General features: G+C 35.1%; 1 protein-coding gene across 1 annotated transcript; it reads left to right on the top strand.

Annotated features, from left to right (window-relative positions):
- The first annotated feature begins 5,313 nt into the window (after positions 1-5,313).
- On the top strand, positions 5,314-8,956 carry LOC110873064 (putative ankyrin repeat protein RF_0381). The gene is made up of 2 exons (XM_022121994.2): positions 5,314-5,561; positions 8,199-8,956. Exons 1-2 carry the CDS (start codon positions 5,431-5,433, stop codon positions 8,815-8,817), a joined length of 750 nt encoding a protein of 249 aa, XP_021977686.1. The 5' UTR covers positions 5,314-5,430; the 3' UTR covers positions 8,818-8,956.
- Positions 8,957-13,905: the final 4,949 nt, after the last annotated feature.

The raw sequence follows: 13,905 nt of genomic DNA, 5'->3' as shown, positions 1-13,905 counted from the left end.
GTGCATTCTATGTTTATTTTTCCAACATTGCGATATAAATTTTATTAAAAATAAATAGTGTGCCGCTATGGTACAAAATCGAACTCAAACCGACTCAACAACGTGTGTATCGAAACCGGTATTTATTTTCATAATTTTTGCTTTTGATAAACTGATATTGTATCGTTGTCATACCGTGTCGAACATTAGTATTGGTATGTAATCATTTTCATGGTTTCTTGTTTGACAACGGATATCGTGCCAATAATGAACCGAAACGAACAACGTCTATTTTGGTACCAATATTTATTTTATTTTTTTTTTCTTTTGATAAATAGACACTGTAACGATAAAAAAAACATAGGTAGTGGTACTAGTATTTATTTTTATGGCTTTTGGTTCCAAAGTTTTTTTTCATTTAAACAACTCTACCAAGTGCATGTATCGAACCGGTAGTGTAACAAACTGAACCAATACCGATCCAATGCTTTCGGAAACGTACCGTCAGGGGCGCAGCTTCCTTGGGGCGGGAGGGGGCGCCCGGCCCCCCGAACTTTTCTACGCGTAGTGTTATGAACAGTATCTTCGTATAGAAATTTTTAGATATATACGTTTTCGCCCCCTTGGAATTGGGGAAATCGACCCCCAAGCTTCGCCAATGCATACCGTCAAATGTTAAAAAATTAAAGATAGATGTGGAATTAGTTTTTTCTTTAAATTTAGAATTAAAGTAGTTAAAATACTATTAAATTAAAATTTAAAAAAAACAAATACTTAAAAAATTGAAGCTATTTTAAGTTCAAATAAAATTAATTAAATAATAATTAAAATACTATTAAAATTGAAAAAACAAATACTTAAAAAATTAGAGTTACTGTTTATCATCACTTTCTAATAATATGTACTAGTTGATTTCCCCCGCGCTTCGCGGCGGGATCTTGATCGGCATCGATTCGGTTTATTTTGCACTGACACAATACATGCATTCGGTATAGCAATCAACATCTGATCTACATCGACCAAAAACCAAAAACCAAAAACCATAAAACATAAAACAAACACGATGTCAATACCGATGTTGTTGGGTCACAGTTAATAGTGATACTATAAGTCTATAAGTTTATTGAAACTAAAGGCAAAAATATAAATACCGGTATCAAATATCGATGTTGTTCGTTCGGTACAATAGCTACACAGTGTCTACTTTCAATAAGATTTACCGAAAACCATAAATATGAATACCAACACTTATGTTGTTTAGTCGGTTTTCTTTTCGGTATGGTGGCAACACGATATCAATCTTCAATAAGATTTATATCAGAATGTTGGAAAAAATACATAGATGTGCGTTTAGAAAATTTTTAAAAAATTAACGTACACAAATTATTTTAAAAAATATATCAAATACCTAAAACAAATACTTTGAAAAAGTTATTTATTTTTCATGATCCCTCTACTTCAATATATAAATATTATTAATAAAAAAATATAATGAACACTAAATAAAATATGTGTAATATTACAAAAAAATAAATCTTTAAAAAAAGACTTTTACTGTTCATGCCCACTTTGTTTTGTATGTATAATAATAATAATAATAATAATAATAATAATAATAATAATAATAATAATATAATAAATACCAATTTTAATAAGACAAACTTTTTACATGTCAAGTTTCTCTATTTCAAATAAAATATTATATAAGATTTTGGTTGTTATAAAAAGCATAAACTTAACTAGTTTCTTTTACGTCGCGCGTTGCGGCGAAATCGAGCAAATGATAATGTAAAACAAACGTAATTTAAAAATAAAGTATTTTGTTTAGAAAGTCAAACCATTAAAACGGTTTAGTTTATCATCGTACTGTTTTATGATACCAAATAAATACGTTATTTTGAGTACAACTTCGTTTTTAACAAAACTTATAACGGAATGTCAGAGAAAAAATCAAGCACAACTACGTACTTAAATTTTTAGAAAAAAAGTTATAAACGTAAATTATTAAAGAAATATCAAATTAATCGATAAACTAATATATGTTCTAAAAAAGAAAAAAAGAATTTTTTAAAAAATTGTAAAGGAAATATATGGTTTTAAAAAAGGAAAAGGAAAAGAAAAATAAAAATATTTTATTAAAAATATATTCATCGGCCTTCATAAACAATATATATATAATATTAAAAAAATAAAGTTACTATTCATCGGCCTTTATAAACAATATATATATATATAATATATATATATAATATAATAGTGCTAAAATGAGCTGCCCATCATAAGTAGTGTTTTTTTTTCCCCACCCATTTCAAAAGAAAGTTTTTTTAAGGGTGTTTGGGATTGAGTTTAGAAATGATTTATCAACTTATTAAAGTCAATTAGTCATTTGTAAAAACCCTAAATCGTGGCTTTTGTAAATTAGTTATTAATTTATTAGTTTTTTGAAAGAGATAATAAGTCAATAAATTATTTACAAACTCAATCTCAAACACCATCTAATCACCCCTTCAAAAAAGTTGGGCTTCAAAGCATTTTAATAGTTTTTTTTATAAACCACTTAAAAAAGTGTTTCGTCTAGGACATTGAGCATGTTATACCTTATCTAATGAAAATGAAAATGAGCATAAACAAATTAAGTTGTGAATTACTCGTAATCAGTGGCTAAAAACCCAAGTAGAGCCATGCTTTAAATGAGCTCAACCACTTTGGCATATATTGGAGTTCATTTAATAATTGAATTCAAGCACATCTACAGTTATCAAGACACGGAAGGCAAAACAATAATAAATTTTAGTTATATAGACATTTTCAATAAAAAAAACATTTAAGAGATAGTTGTAGATCCCAAAACACTACGAATCATAGTGATATTGATTGATGAATATACAAACACATATTGATTAGGTGATTGAGTGTGTAAACTAAGAAATACAAGATGAAAGTCAAGGATCTTATAAATAAGTGTGAATCAACCAACAATGATATGCAATCCCACAAGCCCGGCTTTGTGGGCTGGGCAGCCCGGGCAGACGCCAAGGTCCAAAAGGTTTATAGGGCCTAACAAAAATTTAGGGTCAAAATTTTTAAATGCGCAATGTTATCTTAAATGTTTAATAAATGACTTCAGTAAGAAAAAATGAAGCTAGTTAAATGGTTAAGAAACTAATATTTGAAAACCAAGGTCATGGTTCTAAACCCTTCCTTTACATTTTTATTTCCTAAACAATTTTCAGTTAATCCCATGCATTTTTTATTTCCTAAAATGTTTTAAACTATCAATTCAATTAATTAATTGACTCTTCGATCTTGTTAACAAGATGATTATATGATTAATTAGTTAATGTTTTGGGTTATAATCTTGAGGTCATGAGTTCAAACCCCATGATTAGCATGACGTATTGTGGTTTCTTGATATATATTTGATGAGTTTATAATAAACCAATTTTTTTGTTTCGCCCGGGGCCCAAAAATTTATATCACTCTCGGAGACGGTCCTGCAATCCCATATGATATAACACTAACAAGATCCTGGATATTCGGTTTTGGCACAAGATTCAAAAGCACAATTGATTGAGAAACACACACTAGTCCAAGAAGCTTGGAAACCTAGTGGTGCAACAATATATTTATAGTAGCTGGCTAACGGATTGCCATTCGATCGAACTTTCAAAATAATCAAGTTCAAAACGATCAGATTCGTTGGGACGGATTATCATCCGATCGGATTGCCATCCGATCGAACTGCAATCCGATCGGATTGCACTTGGTTCCACACTTAAACATTTTCTTCAAACTCTCAAAGATTTGAACGTCGAACGGATTGCCGTCCGATCGGATAGCCATCCGATCGAACGACCATCCGATCAGTTAACATTTGGAACTTCGACACTTAATCATTTTTATAATTTTCAAAGAACATCAGTTCTAATGGACTGCTATCCGATCGGATTGCTATCCGATCGAGTGACAATCCTGCTGTGAACTTGTTCTCACTAAGTGTCCTGCCAATCGGATCGCTATCCGATCGAACGACCGTTCGATCGATCGACCTGAAAGGTAGAGATACTTCTCGATTTTCAAAATGCTACAACAAAAACTTCAAAGCCATCATACACAAACACATCCTTACCAAACGAATGTCAATCCGACCGAATGGCCATCCGCTCGGATGACCATCCGAAAGGATTGACATCCGATCGAATGACCAACCGATCGGATTGCCACTCGACACTTAACCACATTTCACCGTTTCACGCGCCGTTCTTCGCTTATGATATCGTTAACTGTTCAGGCTAATCTCTCACCCTTCAATCCAAGGCAGTGTTTATTAACTTAAACGCTATCTGTGAGTATACTCGAACCCTTTTTGCTTTATGCACTTTTGGGTGTTACATACAACGCAATCGACACACAACGCAAACACTATTTATACGCTGACCGTTACTGCATGTTACGTGTTATTCGATGAATGCTTGTATGTTATGTTAACACAGTGATTGTTGCCTGACACCTTAGCAACGATAGTACTATAGTTTGGACTCAGCACCTGTCGTGGACAGGGGTTGTTAAGGGCTTTACTTCACGTGTCCCAGTGGGGATATGTGTTGTGCATTCTACAACTCGCAGTCACGTCTGTGCATATTTCTCTGTCGATAACCTACTTGCCTTCACTTGTATATGTTACATGCAGGTTATGCGTAAACGATTTCGAACTCTATTATACTATTAAACTTGTATGCTCACCTTTACGCTATGTGTATTGACCTCTATTTTAACGTATGTGACAGGTGCTTAGAATGCTTGCTTGTTAGTGCTGGAATCGAGTTAGGTTGGAGTCTAGAAACAAACAATTTAAATATGAGTTGTCGGAACATGTTATTTGTCTTTGAGATATTTGGTTTGTAATAATTATTTACTTTGGTATGTTATGGTATGGGACATAATATTTAAATATCTGGTAAATTAGTTGTTATGGATTTCTCCTAGACAATCTGTTTCGCTCAGTGCCGCACCCCGATGATTCCGCCATCGGTTGGGGTGTGACAGAACGAACCCTAATCGAGTTGGTTGTTTACGTGACCCTGATTTGGTTGTTTATGTGATTTAGAACTGAGAACTTAGAAGCCCTAGCTATGTGAAAAAAACAAATTGATCGAACCCAACAAAAACATTACCGTCACAAACATAAACCAAACATACATCCTATGTAAATGTTCCTCCATGCTTTGTTGGTTCATTTATTAAACAAGTGAACTTGCTTCTATATACTTCAGAACCAGTTCATTGAATGTTCGGTTCGTTTCCAACCTTAAACTGACCATATTTGGATTTTGCTCAATGAGCTTTTAAAATGGGTAAAATCAGCGAGTCCACGAACACAAACCCTTGAAACCAAAAAACCAAAAAACCCTAAAAATCCCAATTTTTTCATTCCTTTGAAGAAGAAGAAGAATGGGGAAACCTTCAAATTCGTCGGAAGATATTCACGCAGCAGCTCGAGCAGGTGACCTCGTTGCCGTACAGACCATTATCACCTCTAATCCGCTGTCTGTTAACTCCAGGGATAAACACTCCAGAACTCCGTATCCTTCTCTCTACTCTTTTAACATCATTATTCTGCCTGCACTGCATATAATTTCATCAATATGTTTGTAAATTTACTTTTCCTGCTAAACGATGTCATTGTCTTTAGGTCTTTTGATTTATTGATTTTTTCCAAAAACCCAGAAACTTTGGTTTTAAAATGCGAGAACTGCACTGAGGCAACTTTGTTGTATCTGAGCCGTAAGGTGTTTATATAATTTTGTTTTTATATTTCCCATAGGTTTTTAGCATCCCTGCCCAAAATTTAGCTGTAAATAAGTTTTATATGTGATTTAATATATAAAATAGCTACATGTACAACCTAGAATGCCTGATATGCAACATCCTGATGCACAAAAGGTCGCCATTTGCATGAGGTGCGCGCCTTAAGATGTTTTATTGGTGCGCTTTTTGTACCGGGCTTGCGTTGTCCACATAAAAGCGATGGGACCTGGCTGCGCCTAGGGGCGCTTTTTAAAACTAAGCTTTTGCATCTAAAGGGACTTCCTGATGGGTTTATTGGCATGCAGCAGTTAGAATTTAGAAGGATGAACAGAGACGGTGATGAAGGTGTGCGAGGAGGACCACCGCACAGGGCCTGTGACTTGAGGGGCACGTGTTTTAAAAGAAAATCCGATATACATATGTTAATTTGTTTTTAAATAGTATACCCATACCAACTCCAAGATAGGTCCATTTATAAAACAATTTTTATGGTTTAGAAGTTACCCATTAGCATTAGGTTTAGCGAGTATAATACCCATTTGATTTTAAAAAAATATTAATAATAAAACATTACGGAAGGGCACATTTTTTCGAGCTTGAACAGGGTACATGAATTCTCAGAGACGCCACTGGATGAACAAGATGAAAGTTGTTCTTTTATCTGGTTATTCTTCTTTACGCGTTTAGAATAGTATTCTTCACTGTTTGAATTAGTTGATCAGAGTAATAGTCAATTCTTTTTATGGAAGTTTTATATAAGCTTGTTCCATATGTAGCTAGATATTAAGCCCCGCTTGTGATAGAATTTTGACTGTGATGCATCTAGGTTGAGCATGTTAAGATTAACCATATTTTTTGGATACTTGAACTTATTGATTGCCCTTTTGGCTTTTCCTTTTCAATCTTTCTTGTGTGTACATTGTGCATAACCTATTTGTTTCTTGTAGTCTTTTCATTGAGTTATTTATGTTGCTCTTCTTGTTGTCCCATACTAGTATACTACACTATTATATTGAATTAACACTCTTATCTAGCTAGGTTTGGATGTTAGTTTGTTCTTTTTTGTTTTGATGTAAGTTGTGGTGTCATATGATAACATCTCATTTTTTCCCGTCATTTTACATAGTCTAAGAATTGGAAAGAAAAGAGATATTTGGAAACTTTAATAATAGTGTGTTGGAGATAAAGACACTATTTTATTGGAATTTTTGAAGATATTTGTATCATAGTTGTTAAAAGCCATCGCCTCTTGCGCCTAGGCCCATTTTTCAGGCGAGGCGAGGCAACTGCGCTTTAATTCTCCAAGTGATGATTCCGGCGTAGATTCCGACATGATTCCTAGAATCCATAGAGTTTCCAACCAAATTCTGTAAGTTCTGGCAAGATACCAGCCAAATTTCTACTGTTATCTAATGAAAACTATTTTCTACACCAATACACTAATATTTTAGAACTTTTGGTACCAAATAGATAATATTAAATGTTATATAATAGGTTTTGTTTATTTTCTTTGTAGAATATTATTATTTTTCTAGTACATAATATATTTTTATTTTTTTTTTCATTGTGCGCTTTTATTTTCTCAGGCCCTCGTTTTTTTGCGCCTTACGCCTAGGCCCCAGGCTAGGCCTATGCACCTTGAGTGCGCCTGGCGCCTTTAATAACTATGATTTGCATTAAGTTTACTCATTTACATTACTTGCTTGATCAAATCCTTGATTATACGTCTTAATGTCCTACAACTTTTTAAAGCATGCACAATACCGGGTTTATATAGCTCACCCATTGCTTAGTAGCTTGTTTTTTCTAGTTGATCGAGTCAAAGCAGTTTTACAGCGGGTCCAAAATATGTGGTGAGAAGACAGTATTTTTTAGGTACTTTGTTTTTGTATATTGCTTTTAAGCTATGCAGTTAAAGCGGTCCAAAATCGAATAGCGGTCAAGGTCCGCTATATGATATATAGGTTATAGCAGTGGTATAGCGGTGATATAGCGGTAATTTTTATACCATGCATAATTTATGTATTTTTTTATATATAAATATATCTTTGAAAAATATTAATAGTAATATCAAAATTCATAGTAATATCATTCCATTATCAAAAACCTGTTGCAAATCAAATACTAATAGTAACTTTGAAGTATTTAATTTAAGAATTAACACAATCAAACACCGTTACTGCTATAACCGCTATAGCAGTATTTTGCGCCGCTAATAGCGGAACCGCTATAGGCCACCGCTATTTGGACTGCTACACACCCTGAGGTCCGCTAACCGCTATAGCACCGCTATAACACCGCTATTGACTGCTTAGCTTTTAAGGATCCTTAGATGTTGCTTGCTAGTCCATAGTTAATGCTTAACAAATTCGGTTGCTCATTTCCTTGATTCAACATGTACCAAACCCTAGATTACACTTAGCAGCATGGGCTGGTCAGACACAGGTGGTGAATCTCCTCTGCAAGAACAAGGCAGATATCGGTGCTGCTGCCATGGATGACATGGGTGCAATTCACTTTGCTGCTCAAAAAGGTCACTTAGAAGTCATTCGAACACTTATTTCATCCGGGGTCTCTGTAAAATCCGCAAACCGTAAGGGCATGACTCCGCTTCACTACGCTGTGCAGGGATCCTATACCGATCTCATCAAATACTTGGTTAAAAAAGGTGCAAACATAAATACAAAAAATAAGGCCGGGAAGAGCTCTCTTGATCTTGCAACCACCGAAGAGATTCGTTCATTGTTAACGTGTCCAGTAGAACCGAAAGAAACGGATAAGGGAACCGACTCAAAGACGGAAGAGGGTCAACCACAAGTGGTTCCTGAAGATCAAACCGAGGCTTGTCGAAATGACGGGGAAAAGGAGAAAGACGGGTCACAAAACGATGAGGAAAAGGAGGAAGACGGGTCAAACAAGAGGAAGGTTGAGGACGATGTAAAGAACGAGGCGACTGTAGGAACTAAGAAGGCTAAGGTTGCTCTTGGTCATCTTTTAACATCAGATGACACACAAGAAGAGGAGGACTAGAAGTGTTATTAAAGGTGATGAATGAATGATGGTATTGTTGTTTTGGCTTTTGAATGTTCAACTTTATTCTCTTATAATAGACTCAGACCATAACCAAAAGGTTAGTATTTACTAATAGAAAGTGAAGAGTTTAGCATTTTCTGGGATTGGTTTTAGTTTAATCTTATTCTTCTAAATCGATTTGGTTTTTTTTTTTTTTTAATATTTATATAAAAAGTGTTAAATGCGATTTTAGTCCCTGTGGTTTAGACCATTTTGCCAGTTTAGTCCAAATATTTGAAACGTTGCCATTTTAGTCCAAATAGTTTCAAGCGTTGCCATTTTAGTCCATTGGGTTAACTCCGTCCATTTTTTCTGTTAGCTAGAAGGGTAATCCGATCATTTTATATGGTCGAATTGCCCTTCTAGTTAACCGGATTACATATAAAATGACCGAAATGCAAGGGATGGAGTTAACCCAGTGGACTAAAATGACAACGTTTGAAACTATTAAAACCTTATAAAGAAGCAACTTATATGTGCATATATATGTTGTAACTTTAGCTTCTTAGGTTTTCAAAAAAAAAATGGAAATTTTCCTTTCTAACCCTAAACTTTTAAATTTTTGACAATTTAAGTTTAAAGTTTTAATTTTTGTTTCCTTTTAAACCCTAAGGTTTTAATCTTTGACAATTTACCCTAAAGTTTTAATATTTGGCAATTTAAGTTTAAAATTTTAATCTTGAGTAAACTGCCATTTTGGTCCCTGTGGTTTGGCCAGTTTTGCCACTTTAGTCCAAATCTCAAACTTATTACATCCAGAGCCCTGTGGTTTGCATTTTGTTGCCATTTTGGTCCAAAAGTGAAATTTGACTAGAATTCCCAATTTCAACCCCACTGTTTTGTCCTTATCTCCAGGGGTATTTTTGTCATTTTGGTTTTATTGTAAATGATTATTAATCCAAACACCCCCTAAACTGATTATAAATCCCAAACACCCCCTAAACTCTGATTATAAATCCCAAACACCACCTCTTTATCTTCAAACCCAGATTATAAATCCCAAACACTGTTAATCGATTACTCTCTCCTCCTGCCGCCACAAACCACCATCACCGTCTGCCGCGACACGACACCCCCTAAACTCCGATTACTCTCCTCCGATTGAATCTGATAACACCACCTATCTCTCTCCGACAACAACAAATCAAACTTCATCATCAAGAACATCATCTTCAAAATACAGACAACAACAAATCAAAGTTCATCATCAAGAACATCATCTTCAACAACAAATCAAGAACATCATCTTCAACAACAAATCAAGAACATCATCTTCAAAATACAGACAACAACCATCAAACTTCATCATCAAGAACATCATCTTCAAGAAAAGGCATCTCCTTCCCCAAATTCACCACCGCCACAAGCACCACCACCACCGCCACCTCCTCCCCCTTCTTACCACCGCCACCATCAACACCCACCCTACCGCCACTACATCGTTCACTGCCACCCACCGCCTCTGCACTCTCAAAACCCCCTCTATCTCTCTCTTCTCTCTCTACCCTGTTTCAAACAACCCTCAAAAACCCCCAAAATCAACCCACCGCTACCTCTCCTCCGCCATCGCCATCACCGTCCTCCGATTTCGAGCGTTTGAGCTTCGATTTGAGCACCAGCAGCGTTTGAGCTTCGATTTCGAGCGTTTGAGCTTCGATTTACCATGTGTTTTCGAGCGTTGCGGTATTTTAGAGAGAGAACAGAGTTGGCGGCGGTTGGATGGTGGTGGGGATGAAGATTATGGCGGCGGTGGGATGGTGGTGGGGATGAAGATGATGGCGGCGGTGGGATGTTGGTGGGGATGAAGATGTATGTTGAGAGAGAGAGAGAGATGTCTGAGATGAGGGTCTGAGATGAGGTTGAAGATGATGATGATCAAGGGTTTTATTATAAATGAGTTATAATAAAGAGATAATAAATCTAAAATGACCAAAATGCCCCTGAGGGTAAAGACAAAATAGCAAGTCATTAATGGGATATCTGGTCAAATTTGGATTTTGGACTAAAATGGCAACAAAATGCTAACCACAGGGCCCTGGATGTAATAAGTTTGAGATTTGGACTAAAGTGGCAAAACTGGCCAAACCACAGGGACCAAAATGGCAGTTTACTCTTTAATCTTTGTTTCCTTTTTAACCCTAAAGTTTTAGTCTTTGACAATTTAAGTTTAAAGTTTTAATCTTTGGTAATTTAACCCCTTTGATTAATTTGATTTTTTTACTTCTAATTCAAAAGTTTCCATCTTTTGCGATTTAACCACTTTGATTTTTTTTTACTTATGTGTTGTAATATTGGCTTTGGGGGGTTTTCAAAGAAAAAATGGTTATGCATATGGTTGTTGTAACCTTGGCTCTGGAGGTTTTTCAAAAAAAAATTGATTTTTTACTTTTCACCCAAAAGTATTTTATAAATTACTTTTAACCAAAAACTATTTGTTTTTTTTTTTTTACTTTTAACACAAAACTTTTAATCTGTTGCAATTTATCCTCACAATTTTTTTTTACTTTCAACTTTGGTCCTTTATATTTTTCATTTTCCCGCAAATTTTTAGCTTTATCATTCGTTCTAAATTTTGTGACTTAACACACCACAACGTGCGTCTTTGGTTTAACGTTTTTATATTTCGTTCTAAATTTTGCGGGTGAACGTTTTTACATCGTCTATTTTTTCCTGTTTGATAGGTTCAACATAACGTGCGCGCACTAAATCGACTTAGTTATCACTAAAGAATCCCCGCCGCATTGCGGCGGGTCTTAATTCTAGTTTGGACTAAAATGGTAACGTTTCAAACTTGTGGACTAAATTGGCAAAATGTCTCAAACCACAGGGACTAAAATGACATTTAACTCATATAAAAATATTGTATTTTTGGTCTTTTGACTCAATTCTTCCAAAATCTAAAGGTTTTGAAGTTCAACTAGTAATTTGTAGCTTTATTTTTCTCATGACTCCTAAAATATCACTTAAATCTACTTTATTTGTATCAGGGTCGTTCCAACGTTTTTGTAGACCCTAAGTGGACTACGAAGTGGAGGCCCTTTTGCAAAACATATAGAGATTAATAGAAAAATTAGCTGCTAAAGTTAACCTATGTTTAGTAATTAGCCCTAATTTTGCCTATAAATTCTCCTCCAATCCTGACAGACCCGACGCCATGAGTGATTACCGTTAGTGATAGCCGATAACCTAGAAAATCGAAAGAGCAGGTTGCGATAGGAGGTAAGAACGATGACCGCGGCTCAATTTTAGGGATTTTTGGTGCTGATTCACGGAATTCGGATGAGGTCGAGTGGTAGATGGTTGCTACAGACTGCAGTTATGTCTGTGGTTTAATTTCGAAACTGGGTCTTGAATGTTGGTCTTTTTTCCTAAACAATTTTTTATCTGTGTAACTTTATTTAAAAAAACATGGTTTAGTTTTGCATTTTATTTGAGCCTGATAGATATACAATATATAAAACTTTACTAAAAATTGAAGGCCCTTGATTTTTGGTGGCCCTAGGCTCTTATCTAGATTGGTAAGCCTAACGGGCCGGCCCTGATTTGTATACACCTCATGTATGTGTAAAAATAATTAACAGTTCAAAGTTCAAAGTTTTTCCAGACAGGGAATCGTTTAACATTTTGAACCAATAAGAATCATAATAAAATCCACATCACCAGATTAATGCTGACTTTTGTGTGTGTTTATTTGATCCATGCTTCTAATCGTGGTATTTCTTTAATAATAGTTATTATAATACAAAACCTTAAAACATAAATTATGTTCCTTACCCTCCCCAATCTCTTTTTTCTATCTTATTCATCTGGTTAATACCATCTACATCCAGCTATCGACGATTCAGAACCGTCAAAACACTTCAATCTCACCATCTTCCACATCCAGCTATCGACGATTCAGAACCGTCAAAACACTTCAATCAAGTCGAAGATGAGATTAAAGAGCATGCTTTGAACACTCAATGTGAATAATATGTTTGGACTCCTTAGCATGAAAGAATTGAGGTATATGGAGATTTGAAAAAAAAAGGTGATATAGAGCGGTAATTAATTTGAGATTTTGAGATATCTATTGATCAATATAGAAAAAAATATCATGGGTGACTACAATTTCTAAACTATAAATAAGCAACATTTTGGTGTTATATAGTATTGGGAGTTTTCCAAAAAAAAAAAAAGTTGATTTTTCATTTCTAACTCAAAGGCATTCATCCTTTGCATTAACATGCCACAACGAACGTGCGTGGTTCAACGATTTTACGTATGTTTTTGGAAGATGTAATTTTACCTTTTTATTTATTTTGTTTTTATGAGTTTTTCCGATGTTGGTGATTGCTGACAATGGTGTAGCATTGGTACTACTCGGCACGGTTTATGGCCCCCGTCGCAACACGGGGACCTTAGTAGTAGTTAAATATGAAAATCCAAGCCCAACAAGTATTTGCATATTACCAACATCTTTTGTATTCACACATATCACTTTTTAGTCGTGAAGATCGTATATATAAAACATAATTTACTTTTTGGACTTTGGTAATTTGTCATAGTTTTCGTTTAGACCGTGGGGTATGGTGGGGCTTGGGTTGGGGGCATGAGTTGACACGTGGAGTTCGAGCCCCCCCACCGCCTAATGACGTGTCCTGGGGTATGTGTCGCAACCCCCGTCCCCTTAACAAACCCGGGTACGGGCGGCCGCGACCAGTTTCGGTGGTATCTTGTGTTTATCCATTTTGGCAGCGGAAATTACATCAGGACCGTAGTTAGGAAATATTTTATCAGAGTAAAATACCACACTTTCATAATATTAAACACATGGGATAAAACCCAAGTTTTAAGTACACACATTTTCATAGGAATAAATCCTATTTTTATTTAATAAAAACATCTATTTATTTTATGTAACTTTATTGCTAGTTTTCCAAGCCTTCAGTGCTGTCCAGCTAGCTTCTATTTGGCTTTCACATATTGTTACCTGAAACGCGTTTAAAAACATTTTGTCAATGGGAAATACTGGTGAATGAATCTCAGTTTAGTCAAGTATAAATA

This window comes from Helianthus annuus, chromosome 8, assembly GCF_002127325.2.
Source record: "Helianthus annuus cultivar XRQ/B chromosome 8, HanXRQr2.0-SUNRISE, whole genome shotgun sequence".
Classification (NCBI taxonomy): Eukaryota; Viridiplantae; Streptophyta; class Magnoliopsida; order Asterales; family Asteraceae; genus Helianthus; species Helianthus annuus.
The sequence above is the reverse complement of the archived record's forward strand: the minus strand, read 5'-3'. Positions and strand labels throughout refer to the sequence as shown.